This window comes from Macrobrachium nipponense, chromosome 12 (assembly GCF_015104395.2).
Source record: "Macrobrachium nipponense isolate FS-2020 chromosome 12, ASM1510439v2, whole genome shotgun sequence".
Classification (NCBI taxonomy): domain Eukaryota; kingdom Metazoa; phylum Arthropoda; class Malacostraca; order Decapoda; family Palaemonidae; genus Macrobrachium; species Macrobrachium nipponense.
Window position 1 is genome coordinate 52,210,724 of NC_087205.1, and position 20,297 is coordinate 52,231,020.

General features: G+C 43.5%; 1 protein-coding gene across 1 annotated transcript in view; it reads right to left on the reverse strand.

Annotated features, from left to right (window-relative positions):
- LOC135224530 (uncharacterized) overlaps positions 1 to 20,297 on the reverse strand; it is a gene marked incomplete in the record, with an annotated part of 155,482 nt that overhangs the window by 100,197 nt on the left and 34,988 nt on the right. Inside the window, 1 exon segment of the mRNA XM_064263601.1 lies at positions 7,448 to 7,581. Within this exon segment, the coding sequence (XP_064119671.1) occupies positions 7,448 to 7,581 (134 nt within the window).

The following is a 20,297-nucleotide window of genomic DNA, read 5'->3' on the forward strand; positions in this document are numbered from 1 at the left end:
GACGCTAGTAGCGCCGAAATGGCCCGACGTAGAATGATACCCAGACCTTCTACTTCTGCTGGTAGAGACTCCGAGAGTGCTTTCACCACTCCCCGACCTCCTGTGCCAACCACATGTGAGGATCTTTCTCGAAGCTGTGAGCTTCTTACATCTTCATGCATGGAGGTTATTCAGCAGCTCCTCACAGTGAAAGGCTTTTCGCAAGAGGCTGTGACAGCAATGTCAGGATACCTCAGGAAGTCCTCAATGTCTGTCTATCAGAGCAAGTGGGCCATCTTCTGTGGTTGGTGTCATCGGAGGGGCTGTTCCCCCTCTTGGAGCCTCTATCCCCTTGATTGCTGACTTCTTACTCTACCTCTGGAGAGAGAAGATCCTTTCGGTCTCAGCGGTAAAAGGCTATCACTCGGCCTTGAGCCAAGTCCTCAGACTGAAGGGAATCAATCTTTCTTCTGCGGAGGAACTCTTTATGCTCATACAAAGCTTTGAACAGGGTTACACTCCAGATCAGCGAAGCCTCCTCCTTGGGACATCGTTGCTGTCCTCAGGTCTTTGAAGAGAGCTCTTTATGAACCGTTGTCCTTGGCGTCTGACAGGGATCTCACCCTGAAAACGTGTTTTCTTCTCGCCCTTGCTTCCTCCAAGTGAGTCAGCGAGCTTCATGGCCTAGCCTATACTGTCGCTCATACTGAGCACTGGACCAGTGCCTGCTCCAGCTTCTTCCCTGAGTTTGTTGCAAAAACCCAGAATCTGGCCCAGGTCAATTCTCGGTTCTCTTCTTTCCAGGTTGTGAGCCTGAGCACGATAACCGAAGACCCAGATGAGCTACTTCTCTGTCCTCTTAGAGCACTGAGGCACTATCTCCAACGGACCAGCTCGACTCAATCCAGCTTACACAATCTCTTTGTGAGTACTGGTCTGTCAAAGAAGAAGGTTACGAGGAATATCATTTCACATTGGATTTGAGAGGTCATTTGCCATGCCCTCTCCCCTCTCTCTGCACCACTTGCTGGTACCAGTTGAGTGAAGGCTCACTATGTGCGTGGAATGAGCATATCTCTTGCCTTCAAGAAGAACCTCTCTGTAACCCAGGTGATGGAAGTCGGCACATGGTCTCGCCCTTCCACCTTCACCAGGTTCTACCTTAGAGACTGTACCCACAGCTACCTCGACACAGCTGACCTTGGTCCTGTGGTAGCCGCTCAGCAAGTGGTCTAGCTGCCTCCGGGCCCTCAGAGGTCGGAAGTATTGAATCAAGGATCAAGGTTCCGTATCAGGCTGGGGTGATTGTGAGAGTATGACTGGCCTATTTTCTTTTCACCTTTCCCCTTACTTGGGGCCACAGCATCCAAACACATTCTATGGCATGATTTCGATACTGGTAAGCATTCCATGTCCGACTAGTGGTTTTTCTGTAGACACAGAAGTGAAGTCTCCACACTCCTTTCCGAGGGGGAGTGTGCTGCCACCCAACAAATCCGTTATGATTATATAGCCCACTTGTGGTTGCCAGGGAGAGTTCTATGCTCACACCTTTGATACCCAGGCTGTCAGCCATCAGGTCGCATTTACCATGGCTCATGGGGTGAAGTATAGGACGGAAGGTTTGTATACAGTGTAGGAACAAATGACATTTTTTAAAGCAAAATGTATTTTTCCCTAACCATACAAACCTGGAGTCCTTTACTTGTATGGTCCCACCAAACACCCACCCCCTTGATATCAGGGGTTACCATCAAAGCCCTGGATGAATTTCAAAGTGACTACTCAGTGAGCCGGTGGGGAGGCAGTGCTTCCCTACTGCCGGGCAGGTAACTACCGGCCTGGTAGTTAACTACCTCGGTATAAAAGAAATTATTAGCAGGTAGTTTCAGCTCAGCTGCAATCTATCCAAAGTAAAGGACTCCAGGTTTGTATGGTTAGGGAAAAATACATTTTACTTTCAAAAATGTCATATTTCTCCGACTATCCACTTTGACTTGAGCTTTGCAGGTTCGTTTATTTCTACGCTTCTCACACTCACAGGACACAACAATGTTGGCTAAATCCTTTTGCTAACATACAGGTATCCTTCATACACTAGCTTCATTTTTCCTCTTTCACTTTTGATAAATTCCATATTTTTTTGGGGATGTAACTTGCGTAAAATATTCGAAGAAGATTTCAATAATGATCTTACTTTCGAGCAAGTTGATATCAAGAGAGTTAAACAGTGAATAATATGATTTCTGAAAGAGGATGAGAGTAAAAGCTCATCTGAAAACTTTTGGCTGTGATAAACTATTACTATTATAGGAGTCTTATTAAAAAGGATTGCTGCTTCAGCTCCATTAATTTTGTATAGAGCCTTCTCTATTTTCTTTATCACCACCCACAAACAGCATGTCGTGTGAGAGGACATAGTAAAAAAAACTCCGAGATAATCGGAAGAGCCATCAATCAGTGACGCCTACGCCTCCTTGAGGCATTATTCATTCTAGAACAGAAACCCCTCCTAAATATGACACAGGAACCCTTTCTGCTGCCCACCTGTGTAAAGAAGGCCCAGCAACACCCCCCCCCCCCCCCACCTTCAGAGGATAACAGCAGCACCCAGGATGGGACCAACATTGAAGAGGTTGGCAGTAATACCAGGAGTGACGTCACCACGGTCGCAGCCAATGAAAACCCGGCTCCAGGTGACGCCACACACCTGAGAAGGTCAATGTGTCTCGAGCATTTCCAACACCTGGCCGCCAGCCAATGAAAAGTCGAATATCCCCCGGGTCCTGCAGGAGCATCTGTGAGCACCCGCATGACCATGATATAAAGAGAACAACTCGCCACCAAGATTCAGTCCTCCAGCAACCATCACTGTGAGAGAGAGAGAAGACGTGAGAAGAGCAGCGAGACGAGAGACGAGAAGAGAAGGACTGATGAGAGATGAGAGAGAGAAGAGAGAGAGAGCAGAGAGAGAGAGAGAGAGAGAGAGAGAGAGTTTTTCTGGAGAGAGAGAGAAGAGAGAAACAACGTGTAGCAGTAATAAATATATTTAAAACGCCTCTACCAGATTTGACGATCCCCTTTGACACATTGCTTGCCAGTTTTAGCAACACTGAGAAAGCCTTGATAAGGAAAATAGAGAAGACTCTATACAAAATTAATGGAGCTGATGCAGCAATCCTTTTTAATAAGACTTGTTTAAAAGAGGATCTACTCCCAAGATATTATAAGAGTGGTTAACATCACAACAACTTTTAACGACTATTGTTGAAATCAGAAGCTAAATTACAAAAATGCTTATCGACCTACTAAATCTTTTTATCAATCTGTTAGAAAGTTTTTTATTGCTTACTTTTATAAAAAAAAAAAAAAAAAAAAAATTTAACGCCTATTGTTGAATTCGGAAGGGGGGTAATTGTGTGCCGGGGGGTAATTATCCTAGGGAGTAGTTGTCTTTGGGAGGGTAGGGTAGTTGTTGTCTCGGGGGGGGGGGTAATTGCCCTATAGTGCTATCTAAAAGTGATAAATCTTTGGCAGAAGTAGACATCCACACTGGAGAACAGTATTCTAGTAAAGGAAGCGCAAATTACCCGAAACAGGTTGCACTGATTTTATCACTCTTATAAATATATGAGGCCCTACAAACAGTACCCAACTTTCATGTGGCATTTGCTGAAACTTTCATTAGATGTTTCTCAAAAGTAAGATGTGAATAAAAAAATTACAACTAGAATAGTTAAAGCTGCAGACTCATCCAGCAAAATTCCATCCACCTGAAAGGGAGGATGGGGTGAAAAATCTGTACAAGATCTGCTAATCCATGGTGTTTTTGTTTTACTGTAGTTCAGCCTCATATCCCATCGGCTACACCATTCTCTGATCCAGTCCATGTTATGACTGAGACTGAGGGCAGCTTCATCTCATGTAAGCGGAGACATTACTACACCCACAAGTGTTGCATCATCGGCATACTAAACAATCTTGTTTTCCAGGTCAACAACCATATCACTTGTATACACTAACATAACACTACCTTGTGAAACTCCAGACACAATAGGTCTTGGTTCACTAAAGATCCTGTCCACTGCTGCCTACCTATAAGGAAATCTTGAAGTAATCCTAAAACATATCCACCCACTCCATGATTCTGAAATTCACAAATTAGTGCCTTGTGAATTACTAAAGTGAAAGCAGCACTAATCCATATCTATTTGAATTACTGTGCACTCAAAACCCTTATCTAGGTTCCCTTGCAACTGGGATGTTAAGCCTAAAAGAGCATTGCAGGTACTTAACTGCTTCCTATATGCATACCGACTTATGCATGGGTCGGGGAGAGTAGTCATGCTCACGCGAGCATGGGCTGGGAGCTGCACCATTAGCACTCCAGTCTTCTAAGAAACCGGAGCTTCAACAGATAGAAAAGATTGAGCAGGGGACCTCCTGTTGCCTGGCCTTGGTGACTGGGCCGTTTGGGCCAGGGCCACTATCCTGGGATCCCTGAGCTGTTCTCTTTGAAGAATAGGAGGGGAATGAGGGAGCACCTGCATGCTCTCTGCTCACTTTCTCTCACAGGGCCATGCTGGTAGCTGGGCCAGGGTTCAAAGATCAGGGACTCTTGCCAGCCCGTGTAGGAGCTGATACCAGTACACTGGGGTTTAGAGAATCACAGACAACAGTTGAACTCATGCATTTGGCAACAGGAGCAGCAGTAGGCATGGTATTGCTAGCGAGAAAATTGTCAGCCCTCTCTGTAGAAGAGGGCTGACTGCTGAAAGCTCTATGAGACTTTCCATGGAAGGGCAAGGCAACCTTCTTCCTCTGCTTGTTAGCTTAGGAAGAAGAAAGGGAGGAGATGACAGCACTCTATGACAAAGGCAAAGATGAAGTTGACAATGATTTCCTTCTCTTCTTGGACTTCTTGCCAATCATGGCCTTTGACAACAGTATGTGGAGGACATCATCCCGAGATGTTGATGGCTGGATCCAGGAACACATCACTTATGCTGCGTGTGGGGACACCAAGGAAGTAGGGGTAGTTCTAGAGACGGTGGATAACGTGATTGTTGAAGTCGTCACTGTCATAGTCGAAGCACTTACCAGAGAAGGCCCTTCATAGCCTTTAAGTGATCAATCAGTCAAGAGAATATCAGCTCTCCCAAGAAGCCTAGGAAGGGCCATGACTTTGTAAATCCCTCGGCCTCCACAACACCTGAAACAGAAGTCTATGCCCCAAAAATGAGCGTCCACCTGAGCACAACTCTTCCTCCAAGTAAAGAGCATTGCCAGGCACTCTGAGCATGAGCTGTTTTGGACACGTTCATGTTTACGGCATGAAACACAATGAGTGAGGGTCAACCTCAATAGAGGAAAGAAACCGGTTACATGGCCTTTCCTTCCCTGGACAGAGCATAAACACCTGCAGTTTCCTCTCTAAAGGCTTATATGATTGAGGGGTTTGCATGGTACATCAAACATCAATCACACAAAGTGTAATTCAAGTAAAAAAGTCATAAGATAAAAGCAAACAGCAGTCGGGCAGAGAATCAGAGATGTCTTCAAACAAAGGCAGCCAAAAGCAAAGTGGAATATAGTGTGACAGGTGAGTAGGGCGCCGCCCTACCCATCAGCAGTTAACAACCCTGTTTGAAACTTAAATGGTCATTCCAGCTTGTGTTCACAAGCTAAACTTATAAAAAAAAATTGACAAACACCAAAACCATCCGTTAATGGTCCAAGTCATTACTGCTAATGTAAGGAAACCTACCACCATAAACATTTATGTCTACAAGAGACAAATCTCTGGCAGAGGCTAGCACCATATCAGAGAACAGTATTCTAGTAAGATGGACAAATTACCTAAAAACAAATTACCTATAACAAGTTGCACTAATTCTATCACAGTTATAAATATATGAATCCTTAAACATAATACCTAACTTCCATGTGGCATTTGCTGAAAACTTCATTAAATGTTTTTCAAAAGTAATATGTGTGTCAGAAGTAACAACAAGTATTGTTAAAGCTTCAGGCTCATTTAGCAGAGTCCCATACTGCTGAAGGAGAGGATGAGGTACAAAATGAATTTGAGATTTACTATTCAATAGTTTTTGTTTTACTGGATTTCAGCATCATATTTCACTGACTACACCATTCACTATTCTGCACCGCGTCATGATTGAGACTAATGGCAGCTTCATATCTCATAGACGGAGACTTTACTACACCTACAAATGTTGCGCCATCAGCATACTGAACACTTGTTTCCAAGGCCAACACCATATTACTTGTATATATTAAAAATAAGTGGAACAAGAACACTACCCTGTAGAACTCCAGACATAAAAGGTCTTGGTACACTAAAGATCCATCAACAGCGAATAGCTGATGCCTACCTGAAAGGAAATCTTGAAGTACATAATCCTAAAACAAGATTACTCTATTGAAAGCATCACTAAAATCTTACATCACACACCCTGCTGTCCTTCAAGACCCACTATTTATTGGAAATTTACTTGACAAGACCCATTAACATTAACTTTACATTCACTTTATTCATGATGGATACACCACTGTAGGTAGTCTGCATATAGCACTGTGAGGTAATATATCTCTCTTTCAAGGCAATCTAGTCTTTGGACATAAAGTTTATAATAAACTAACATATTCCTTAAAAAAATTTCAATTAAAAACAAAATAAATTCCATAAATCCCACAAATTGCGTGTACAGGCATCTATACCTTTAAAATTTCATAAATTGAAAGTTTGTACATAGGGGTCTGCCTGTGCTTGTTTTCAACGGACTGATATGCATTGTTAATGTTAAAGAAGTCACCAACGGTCTGTTCTTCCCAACATAAGGTTTCAAGAGCTACAAATCTATTTCACACTTCAGTTGCTAAAGCCTCTCAAAGTTCACCCTCAAGAAAATACATCAACCCTAGGAACTCTACAAATCTTTTACCTCGGTGCTTTTCATTCAAGCTCTAATGTAGCGATGTCAAGTTGATGATCATTGCTCACATCTATGCTATAGTTCCTAAAATTTCTACTCTCTATCTCTCTCACTCAATTAATAGGTTAAGTGACTCTATTTGATATGACTATAGTTAAGTGACTCTATTTTTATATGACTTAAGTAGCTGGATATTAATGAATATAAAGAATACAGTATGAAAGCTCTGCGACTCTGAATCTTTTACAATCCCCATGAAAATGCAAGGGTGAATATATATTAAGTAACACAAGCTACAAAATTAACATTTTAACAGCACGCTCAATTTACCAATATATTTACCCAGAATGTTTATGAGCAACAATTCACTATTCTTATTATTATTAAAATATAAAGTTTAGCAACTCTCTTTGAACTCTATGAGCATCATAAACCACCTGTTAATTCTTCTGATCAGGACTCATTGAAAATACACTTAGAAGAACTATACAGTAATAAAAAAAAATACTTACTGAAAATGATTCATCAGAGGGCTTTGTAAGGCACGAATATAATAGACAATTTCTATTCCTTTCAATTAATTCTGCAATTTTTGATGACTTCATAGGAATAATTATTTCTGCCTTGCAAATATGGCCAGAATTACCTGAAAGATACAAATTATTTGAACACAGATGCCTTTTTAGGCAGTAGTATATGCGTATGTTATCCTGAGAGTTATAAAACCTGTCAAATATCAAATAACACTTCACAAAAGTGAAAATTTAAAGCTACTGTACAATATTACATTCTACCCGCTGTATAAAATCAAAGCAAGAATTCCCTATAGTTTTGTGCATAAAACCATATCTCCATGAGCACTTTCCTCACTGAGAATTGATAATGTTATTTCATAAACTTGATCACTTGAAATCTCTGTTTCCTTCTGTTAAATCTGTCCCCCTGCTTACATTGTTCTTTGAAAACAATGCATAGAATGCTTTAAAATGTAAACCATTTATAGCACAATCATACTTTGTATCATATTTACTGCAGGATTGAGAGGACCTCATTGTGGAAAATTCCCATTATTTATTTTTTTTTTAAGAATAAACGAGATGTGTTGTCTTCAGGCAAACTGGTGATTTAAAACAATTTGACTAAGACTTTACAGCTGATATGATATGAGAAAAGAGTTGGAAACGATATACTATTTATCAAAAATCTTTTTACCCTGAACTAAACATAAAACTTTCACATCTCAAAAATTGTCAATCTACAATGACAAATAAACATCATAAAAATTCCTCAAGCATACTGAACATGTCTTTAAAGAAAATAAATTTTGTATTACAGTACTCCCCCACATTTTTGTGAGGATAGGTTCCAGAACCCACAACGAAAATGTAAAACCCACAGAAATGCAAAATCCTGTCTAAAAATGTGTATGACTGTTTATAACTCCCAAATACACTGTGCCCCTTAAACTACAATGCTTATAACTGCCTATTTTAGCAGGTCACTGCATAATTTAATAGTTCAAGCAATATTTATATCTTATATTAACATGCTAAAAAAAATTCATATTTCAAATAAGAATACATCCCAAACCAGCACCTCAAAATACCCAAAGTAAAATTAGATCAATCTGACTTTCAGAACATTTGGCAACTAATTAAGCTACCCCTGTACACATGAGCATAAACGTTCTCTCTCATAGTACTGAAGTTATTCCATTTTCATTTACATTGGTAAAACAATTACTGTCACTAGTGTATTAAATATTTTTAATGTGCATATGTATTTTCAAAGTGACTATTGGTACAGCAGGCTACTATGCCCCTACAACTAGTATTATTGGTACAAAACTTACTTCACATGCGTTAGACTTCCGGAAACATCCAGGAATTATTGCGCATGCGCACAGGTTCATAAAGATGGCAGCAGACTGCTTACTTGTAAAAGTAGCGAAATTTGCGTTTTGATAGGTTAAAGCAAGCTGTTCATGAGTAGGAATGCATGAATTTTGTCCAGCTATACAAAAGACCGTAGAACCATTGCATCTAACGCAAAACGTATTCCTGGAAAGAATCTTCTGGAAACAGCAAACCAAGCCTTGCAGTTTGCAGAGGTAGATTTCTGCTGCATCCATGGAGGGAACAACAGAAAGTCAAGATCAGTAGGTCAATGACCAAATCAATACCACAAAACAATAAGGTGCGGAAACTAATTCCAGACTAATAACTCTCCCCTTAATGGTCCGGTAGTGTGCCGTGTCAATAGCACTGATCCGCCATGTCCATAAAGATGGCCTCACACTAGGCCTTTTTTTCTCCAGCAGTGAGCAGTTGTTGCCGAAAATAGAAAACCGGGAGCTTTTAGCTCGAGATTTTGGCTTCCTGTCTGGATGGGAAGCACCGAGCACAAACCGCGAGTGATCGCATAGTGTAAACAAACAAGATGGCTGCTGCTGATAGGACGTACTCTCAGACCTTTGGCTTCTCTTCTCCTGAGCCACTCTCGAACCAACAACGGTTTTTTGTTACTCTTGCATTCACATAAGATTCCGAGAAAACACATCACTGCAGCACATCTTGCAACAGTCCGACAATTTCTGGGCACCATGATGATATCAGCTGATCAGTTTTGTTTACTTTTCCCTACTGCTCCTCGAAACCACGAGGTCCTAGTAGGACGATACAACACTTTTGCTCGTGAGCATCGGCTGGATGGGGGCCTAAACCGCGAGCAAAAAATGACTAGTGTGATACCAGCTTAATCCTGGACCCAAAGCCACTGCCATTTATTTTTGTTCTCTCTCTCTCTCTCTCTCTCTCTCTCTCTCTCTCTCTCTCTCTCTCTCTCTCTCTCTCTCTCTCTCTCTCTCTCTTTCTGAGAAAAGAGAAAGATTGATTTTTTACTTCATGTATATTTATTTGTTTATATATATGTGATGTTACTTTGTCGTTCATTTTTTAATACGTATTTTCCACGCTATAATTACAAGTTATTGTATCTCAATAACAGCAGACTGGAAAATAAAATTAAAATAATTAGCGAATCTTTCACTGTGTGCTCTATCATCCAAAAATACTTTACAGTACAGTAATATAATTTCAAATACATCTTACATTAGCCTTAAAAGAGAGAGAGATCATCAACTTTTACAGCTCATTTTGAGAGAGAGAGAGAGAGAGAGAGAGAGAGAGAGAGAGAGAGAGAGAGAGAGAGAGAGAGAGAGAGAGAGAGAGAGAGAGAGAGAGAGAGACATCATCAACTTGTTAAGCTCATTCTGAGAGAGAGACACATCATCAACTTGTTTAGCTCATTCTGAGAGAGAGAGAGAGTGATCATCAACTTATTATGCTCATTCTGAGGCTGACCTTTTCTGGGGTGGGCCCCATAATGACCTTAACAAGTTTACAATTTGCATTGAAGATTTATTTATGTACTTGGTATTGAAAATATTATAGATATTTGGTTTTTACATTAATATTAAAATTTTTAAATTATAGTCAATAATACACTATAAAAATGTATTCAGTCATGAAAATAACATGAAAATACAGTAATTAGTTAGCGAATATTGCTCTGAATAAATTCGCAAAATTGTGAAAGTTCCCGCATAACAGTGAAAGATATGTTCCACCACGGTCTAGATACAACAGGTCAGCCGGCGCGCAGCTTTGGGTATGAATCACCACTACTGTGACGTCACGCGCCCTGGTCTCTCACTCGTGGTTAACCAAAACAATGCTATTGTTTGCTACCCATAGTCGTAAGGTCAACAACCAGACTTGCTGTGTGCCCATATATCTTTTTATTCATTCATTCTATCAGTGACCATGCCAAGCAACTGCACGGTATTTGGCTGTTCTAATACACGTGAAAAACTCCAATATAAAATACCATCGTTTTCCGAAAGAAAAGCCATACAAAGACCAGTGGGTACACGCCTGTTGTTGTGCTGACAGAACTAATGTTGTGTTCTCTGATGCTCCCCATTTATTCAAATTAGCAAGAAATAGTTTACCGACTGGTTTTTTCCTTAATAATGGAGAGATTATTTCAGATTCTAGCATACGAGAAATGCTTAGTAAAACCAAAACAGTCTATGGGCTTGCATATAAGATCAATGAAATACATTTAAATGTAACTGGTCAACAAAGACAGCGTATTAAATTAGCAGTGCAACTGGCGTCTTTATCATGTCCCAATTCAGTAAAATATTTAGGCTGAAGTGTGAAAACTGGAGTGAAACGTCTGATTTTATTCTTTTAATGATGAATGATTGGCTCGACATCATGAATTCTTCATGCATGTATGAAGAGTTTGGTAAAAGCAATGCTTTTTGTATTGATGTAAAAAAACAAACAGTTAAATTGTTCAAGGTCATCGAGTTAAAGAGTATTATGGGTTAAAAGTCCTAATGCAAAAAAGAAGAAAATGTTCTTTTCTGAAGGGATAATTTTTTTCATGTAAATCCACCATTGCTTTATTTAATATGTTAAAAGTCTCTCATATTATTGGCTACCTGCTGACACAAAGATTAAATCAATATTGCCTTGAACGTTTCTTTGTGTGCATAAGGCAAATGGATGGTTACCATGATCATCCAAATGTAGTGAACTTTAAATTCAGGCTTAAAAAATTGTTGTTAGGGAAGGAAATGAAGGTAATACGTGAAAAATGTAATATCACCTCAGTTGAAAAATCCCTTGAATCTGCCAATGAAGATGAATATGTAATAAAATAAAAGGGAGTTAGCATTACATGTCGAACAACACAGATGTTCAGAAATGTAGATTTTGATTTAGAAAAAGATGTTTTTGATGAGAAGGAAGACCTTCTGAGAGCAAACACACAAAAAAAAGAAAAAAGATATCGAGGTAGAAGTCTCCTACCATAATGCCGCAGAACTGCGGTAGTAAAGGACAAGGAGTAAGTGTATAGTCATTCAGTCTGTACTAAAGTCAGGTGACCGACCAGGTGACCAGTCAGACAAAATGAGGACAGCAAGGCTGCACCCTGATGACTTTATCAAGCACTACAACGAGACCTGCTCTCTCACGACTGTCTGGCGCCAAGAGAGAGGATCGGGTATTGACAACTCTTTCCCTGAAGGATGAGTGCCTGGACTGCCTGGGCGATTCAAAGCTAAGCAAACATTGGGGGTGTATCAAGGCAACCCAACGTCGCCAGTAGCGATATCAGCTCATGAGCAACTCCTGACTCGAGCTTTCTGGTGCCAAGGAAAGGAGCGTGGAGCAAAAACGCGACTCGGTCCCGAAGGACGAGTGCCGGCAGTCCTGCCTGGTCCCATGTTAAACGATCATCGGAGGGTGTATCAACGCAACCAACGTCGTCAACGAGAAACTCAGGGCTACTAAATGTCGCCTGATCTCGCACGAGTGTCTGACTCCGAGAAAACAGGTAAGACAAAAAGTAGAAGGTGAACGACTCACCAAATGACAGCAGACGATCCATCGACTAATTCTCTATCCAGACGGACGATGGAAAAAGCGTGAGTCGTCAGGACAAGCGAACCAGTGGCTAGTCCTAGGTCGGCATCGACTTTGGGAGAAGCATAGTTGCCAGTGCCGACAACCCAGTGGCTGGTCCCATGTCACACTGACAATGGAAGCAGCATGAGTTGTCAAGCAGCTAGTCCTTGTCATCAACAACACCTAAATACCAAACTGCCTAATTCCCATTATAACTAAACCAAAAACTGCCATAAGTTATAATGTAAAACAAAAAATGTATACTACAAAAAAAGAAAAAATAATATAGGTAGCAACCAAACGTAAAACAGGAAGACTACCTATACTCGGTTTTTTTTCCATCTGTCCACCCGCCTGTGGTGTTTTTGTATGGTAACACTGCTTCCCAGGCTTTAGATAGTTACATTCAGCTGACATTCAACGATTATAATAATATCCTATTTCGAATATTAACAGTGTAATTCGTATACAGTAAATTATCAAAACACTTTTCAGTTGAAAATGTACACCCAGATATCCTTTTATTTACCTAAAACTTACACATAGCGTAACTGTCTAAAGCCTGGGACGCAGTGTTACCATACGCAAACACCACAGGCGGGTGAACAGATGGAAAAAAACAGAGTATAATTCTCCTGTCTGATGACCTGTCCTGCCATCACCAATGGGTCCAAGGAACGAAGGTCGCCTAGAACTAGAGAAATATCCCTCAAGTAAAAGGAGGCAAAAAACAGAATTAGAACGCTAAGTCACCGCCTCAAGCACCTTGGCGACCGAGATGTTCTTCATAAAAGCTACTGATGTAGCAACTGTTCTAATACAGTGTGCTCTCGGCGTCTGGCCCTCACAGGCAGCCGAACCACCAGTTTTAATAATAAGATCTGAGAAAAAAGGATACACCATTCTTTGATATAGGTCTCTTGACATTTCGGGGTGAAACAAACAGATGACGGGGACGACCCTGAATGTCCTTCGTCCAGCGTAAATAGCATGAGAGCGCCCTAACAGGGCAAAGAACTAATTCCTCATTTAAATTACCGACAAAGCCGACCAGCGACTTCAGCACGAAAGAATGGGAATGGGATTATCAGACAATTCAGTCTGCGACAAATTCGGGAAGGTATGACAAAATCATGTCTTGTCCAGACCTAGCAACCAGAAAAGAGAGTGCTTGCAGTTCACCCACCCTCTTGACTGTAGCCAGCGAGACAAGGAAGAGTGTCTTAGAAGAGAGGTCCCTAAAATCGGCCGTATTCAGAGGCTCAAACCGAGGGAACCTAAAGACTTTAAGGACTTTATTCATGTCCCATGTCGGAGGAGAACACTGCAGACTGGGTCGGCCAACTGTCGCACCACTCTGGAGGAGAACCCTTCGTGCTTGGAGAATCTCTTGACAGTCTCCAGGCATGAAGATGAGCATGTGGAGCCTCTGATGGAACCGATGAAAATGGGGTTGTTTGAGAAGATCTGGTCTCTCTGTCAGACGAATGGGGGGCTCCACCAGAGCTTCCAGTAGGTCGGGAAACCACTCCTTTTGTGGCCAGAAGGGGGCAATCAAGGCGAGATCCAGACGCTTGGTTGCTCTCACTTGTTGAGGACTGACCTCACCAGAGCGAACGGAGGAAATGCATAGGCTTGAAGGCCCTCCCAGTCCTGCAAAAGAGCATCTGTCCCAGCACTCTGAGGGGTGGCAAACAGATCGACTGTGACAGGGCACTTCTCCCTGAGGCTGTCGAAGACTTCCTGGCAAGTGTCCATTCCGACCCTTGAACTTCATTCGGTCTCGACAAGGCGTCTGCTAAGACATTGTGATGGCCCAGGATAAACTGAGGGACCAACGTAATCCCCGTCTTCTGCCCAACACAGGATTGATCGCGCTTCTTGAGTGAGAAGGTCCAACTGTGTGCCATCTTGGTTACTGAGTGAGAAGGTCCAACTGTGTGCCATCTTGGTTACTTAAGTACGAGACTGCTGTGGTGTTGTCGATGAAGATCACAACAACCAACTCCAACAGTTGATCCTGAAATGAAAGAAGGCCTAGGTACACTGCCCATAGTTCCTTCCAGTTTATTGACATGATCCTCTCTTCCTCTGACCAAAGGCCCGAAGCGGCCTCGGAGCCCAGGTGAGCGCCCCAACCTTGATCCGAGGCGTCTGACCAAAACATCAGGTCTGGCGGAACTGAAAGAAGAGATGTCCCTGACTTGAGGCGGTGAACTTGCATCCACCAACGGAGATCCTTGCAACATTGTGGAGAGGAGGCGACTATCACGAAATCCCACGACTGGCGAAGTGTCGACTGAAGGGACCTCATTCTGAGACGACCTCGGGGAACCAGTTGGATGAGGGATGACAAATGGCCTAGGAGAGTCCTCCAAAGAGAAACTGGCTGCATTATGGAGGACAAAAATTCTTCGACCAGACTTAGAAGCTTGTCTATCCATTTCGGAGCGGAAGAAGCCCTCAAAATCTGGGAATTCAAAACAATCCCCAGATAAGTCAGATCTGGCAATGGATTAGACTGGACTTGCCGAAGTTGATATAAATGCCCAACTCGACACAGAGACAGAACTATTTCCCTCGACCACGAACGGAGACATTTCTCTAGAGATTCGGCCTGGACTAACCAATCGTCCAGATACCGAAGCATTTATTACATTTAACTGATGCAAAATAGCAGAAACAGGAGCCATCACCTGAGAAAAGACCTGTGGAGTAGTGGTGAGGCCGAAACAAAGGGTCTTGAACTGGAAAACTCCCATGTCCGTGAAAAACCAAAGGTAAGGTCTGCTCTTCGGATGGATGGGGATTTGCAGATAAGCATCCTGCAGATCGATGGAAATCATCCAGTCCCCCATCCTGACGGATGAAAGAACAGTCTGAACAGTCTCCATTTGGAATTTGGACTTTAGAATGAACTTGTTCAAGACCAAAAGATCTGTGATGGGGCGCCAGGCACCCCAGGCCTTTAGAACTACAACACCCGTGAGTAAAACCCACGGGAAGGAGGAGCTCGCTCTATGGCATCCTTCTCCAAGGCTTGACCCCTGATTTAGTGCGGGGAATAACCGCTGAACTCGAGAGGACGATTGGAAAGAAAGTAGAGGTCTCGAAACAAAAGGGAACTTGCAACCTACCTTCAGGACCTCCACCACCCAAGCATCCACTACTCTCTCCTGCCAAGCTGACCAATGGCGAGAGACACAAGCTCCTACTGTGGTCTCCGGAGAGGTAATGACTCTTACTTCCGAAAATTCTTACGCAGAGGCAAGGAAGAAGAAGAAGAAGAAGGTCCACCTGGAGGTTGAGCTCTTCCCCTGCCCTTAGAGCCTCGCCAAGAACCTCTCCAGCGTTTCAAAGAGTGAGCACCAGAGGAGGAAGCTGAGGCGCCAGAAACCTGAGATGAACTCGGGGAAAAACGAGCCAGAAGGAGGAGGTTGTTGGGCTGGAGCAGAAGGTACGAATCTGGCACTAAATTTGCGCTTACTCCTTGAAGGAACGGGAGAAAGACCAGAGGAAAAAGCCCTAGATAAGGCCCAGTGAGCTTGGGAAGAGGCATCACCTTGATGTTCCTTCGAAAACTCAGATATATCAAATAGGGAATCGCCAAAAGGAGAAGAGGACAACAAACGCCTTAGAGAAACGAGAAAGGCCTGCATTGAAGCGGCAAGCTCGTTCTGATGTAGAGAAGCGATTGAAACAGATGAGCAGAATTTCTCAAAAAGAGGAGCATCAGAAGGAACAAACCCAGAGTCCTTGATGTACATTAAAAGACCTCCGAGGACCCACATATTGAAGGGGCTCATAACAGACTCCATGGCAATAACGTCTTCGATTGAGACCGAGACCGAAGCCTTGGAAAGCAAAGGTTGACCCAAAAGTAGGACAAAATCAGGATTTGGTTGGGGGGGTCGAGAGAATGAAGTATCATCCGCCACCTGATAAACTCCTCTCCGGTGTCGTAGAAGAGAAGAGAGCTTCCTCTTCCCTTCCCCGATCACCTTCGAAAGTTTAGCGGTAACGTCCGCCCTCACTCTTGCGAACCTCTGAGCAAGGGAAAAACGTAAAAATTCCCGCGTCCGGGAAGGACTGTCAAGAAAAATCCCTTCTGTAATACAACGAGGCTGAGGCTGCTTCAGCTTAGGCCTCGCCTGAGGAAGAAAACTCAAAATTAAATCAAAAAGTTTCTTGAACTCGACATCATGACCGTCGTTCAAAGAAACATCAATATCAGTGACACAAATCCACGTCATCATCATCATCATCGTCAGATCCTAACTGAGAAACTTCCCCTGAAGTAAGATCCTGACAACTAGCTATCTTAGGTCTAACACTAATACCCCTCCCCCCTTCTCCTAAATAAGCGCCCTTTGGCACTGTTACGGGACTAACAGGGGACACATTGGGTAAAGAATCGTCAGGCACCTGCCCGGACCGGATGCCCCCTAGGCCTTCGCCATGATGGGGTTCACAAGCCGGGGTATCTGTCGCACCGTTACCCATGGTGCTGTTGACAGGTACCTGACGAGGAGCTTTTACTAGACATTCTAGTAAAAGCTTCTTCAAAATTCTCTGACAGCTTGTTAAACTTAGCTGAAATGTGACTATCTAGCTAAACTAAGCTGTAATTTTTCAAACTTTTGTTTCCAACTAGTTTCCATCGCCAAAACCTTTGAATCAACATCAGAAACGACTTCACTATTTACCGGTTGTACAGGTGGCAAAGCATCAATTAATTCGGAAACGGAATCACACGATACGGAAACCGAAGAGCCAGAACCATGTGCGCACAAATCAAGGAAATCATTAGATACAGGTCTAGCTACCGATTTCTTTTTCTCCTTAATAAATCTGTTACGCTGCAAGATTCTTTGATGTTTCATATAGGCCAAGTCGTCAAGTCTTCGTCAGACCAAGGCATACATAAGTCACAACGATAAGTCAAGTCACAAACCTGTCCACGACAAAGCTACAAATGTCATGGGGTTAATACTCCCTGCTACTCATCCTTGTCCCACAAGCCGGGCAATTCCTGATGTTGCTGGCAGAAAGAAGCATTGAATTATCTTGTCAATCCACTGGACTGTTGGACAAGTCACGTAATTCCGGGTTGCGCAAAAATTCGTAATATAATATACATACCACAACAGAAATGAAAGTTAATTCACTATTTCATGGATGTAATAAGTGAGTGGTAATTAACATAAAGTCGCATTAACAATTAATGAGAGCTTTAAAGGCACAAAAAAGTTTAGGAAAGTTATAAAGAGCGGCCTTGATGTAAACAACACGGGCGCTCGTTAACAACTGATTTTCAGGGAAGGTTTTGTAACTGTCAACGGCAGTGTTGCCAACTGGCGGACAGAATAGGAGGTAACAGGGTTGCCAATGTGGTAAATTTTGGTGTGGTTTTTGGGGATTTAGGGCTAGATAAATTATATTAAGGTAATGTTTATTAATATATGCTTTTGTGGACAGACCGTAAGGAGCGCACTCCTCATGGTACCCCCTAGTTCCCTCGCTCCTCCCGGTGTATCCCGAGGAAGGTGAGGCAGATCTGACTCTCCCACTCGGTCTACCGACAGAACTAGTGGACGGAAAAGGCTGCAGGCGATCACAAACCCACAGTGATGACTGGTCTGCAGGTCTAGACAAGTGCTCTCTGTGTGGAGAAGCACTGGTCCAAGGACGGTAGAGTCGATCTATTGCGTCAGGGGAACCGCTACCACCTGCCCGGACCGTCTGATCACGCTGGTGTGATCAACGGTTGGGTGACGGGTAGCGTCCACTAACATGATAAGAGTGAGCACTGTCCTCTTGATGCGTCACAGTCCCAGAAGCAGCCAAAGCTGTTCCCGGAGCCTGGGGGGACCTCCATCCAGTCTCACCTTGTGTACAGTCCCGTGGGACTGTCACGTCTACCCTGGGCCCCGGACGATCTTTATGCGAACGATCACCAGCGAGGCGAGAATCACCCAAGTGACTCCCACCTTCCTTCCGCCCCTTGCCAGAGTCCTGATGGTGAGTGTACTCAGCACCACGGACCCTAGCTGCACGCTCACCGGTAGGTGACCATACACTCGGGGAAACTCACTCACGAGTACCTGAGACTGTTCCCGTTCTAGAGGCAGAGCCTCAAGAGCCAGGAGCAGAAATACCGGCAGTAGGTGGTACCTCTGCAGTCCCCGCCCTGCTCGTCCCTGGGGACGGTGAGGTGGTTCCCATTCCCGAAGGAATGGGAAGACCAGTGGAAGGCCCACCTGTCTCACCAAAATGATGAAAGAGGCCCTTATAAGTCCCTGAACAAGACTTCTTGTGGGGGGGCAAGACCACCTTCTTCTTCGGCCAGGCAGCCTCAGAAGAAGTGGAGGAGGCGGCAGAAAACAACGACGAAGACAAAGATGAAGACAACGACAACGACGACACCTTCTGCTTCTTCTTAAACTTCTTCTTCGCTAGCATCCTCAGAACAGCAGAAAGGTCACCTACCCAGGACGGGGGGGGGGCTGCAGCGGCTGACGAAGCAGCGGGCTCCAGCACGGTCTGGGACGGTGGAACTGACGCTGTAGCAGCACTCCCAAGGGCAGGAACAGGGGCAACAGGCACGGTAACAGTCACCGGAGGGAAGTCCAGGGCCAAACTCATTGGGCACTCAAAATCAGGAGGGGGAGCGAGGACAGTATAGCCTGGAGGAGGAGGTGGGAAATATTCCACCCTCGAAGTATGTGGCACCAGTGCAACCGCAGCAGAAGAAGTGACTGATGTTACATGCTGGGTAAACACCAGGTGTGGAGGTGCCACATACTACGCATTGAGATGGTCGTAGTTGTCCTCGATTAGATCTCATGCGTCACTGGGGCTGCTGCGAGATGGCTCAGCAGTTCCTGAAGAGACGGAGTGCCAGGCAAATTCAAGGTTCGCCATACCTGCCGCAAGTCCCCACCCACAGAGTCAGACGTACCTGAGGAAGCAAAATTTGGGTTAATGGGGGAGTTCCTGTTTGCCCCGAAGGGAAAGGGTCCCCTCCTGAGCAAACAGAAATTCCCGAGTACAACTCCAAGTCGGCACACGTCTCCCCCCTTTTCTGCACTTGACACATTGTGAGAAGAAGCGGAAGAAGAGATGTCCCCCAAAGGGGAAAGAGCAAGACGGTTGAGTTTATGTGGAGGAAGGAAAGAAGACAACGTATCAGTCACCAAGGGAGTCAAGGGAGAACCCTCCAATGACGCCTTGAAGGACTTACACATGGCTTCTTCCTTCCCTCCTATCTCTCCCACTGTCTTCCAACCAAGAGATTCACATTTATTAGTACAGGCGGTCCCCGGGTTACGACGGTTCCGGCTTACGACGTTCCGAGGTTACGACGCTTTTTCTTAAATATTCAATGGAAAAATCCGTCCTGGGTTACGACGCTTGTTCCAAGGTTACGACGCTGACGCTTCCGACGCTCCGAGTTAACGACGCTTTTAAAAAACTCATACTATGATAAAAATCCTTTATAGTTTAGCACAGTATATTAATAAAAATAAGTTTCTGGTTAGATTACAATAAAAATTTTGAGGTTATGATGATTTTCGACACTTTTTATGTCGTATTTTTCTATGTTTTTTAGTGACGCCTCATATGCGGAACTAGTTTCCGAGCAAATACATACTAGCTTGTGGTGCGCAAAGTTTACATATAACAGTCCAAAAGCACAAATAATGAAAAAAATCATTGCTTGTTTCCAGTAATAATAACAAAACGAAGTTTCTGGTTAGATTACAATGATAATAACAAAACAAAGTTTCTGGTTAGATTACAATGAGAGAGAGAGAGAGAGAGAGAGAGAGAGAGAGAGAGAGAGAGAGAGAGGTGTCTTCCGACGCTCCGAGTTAAG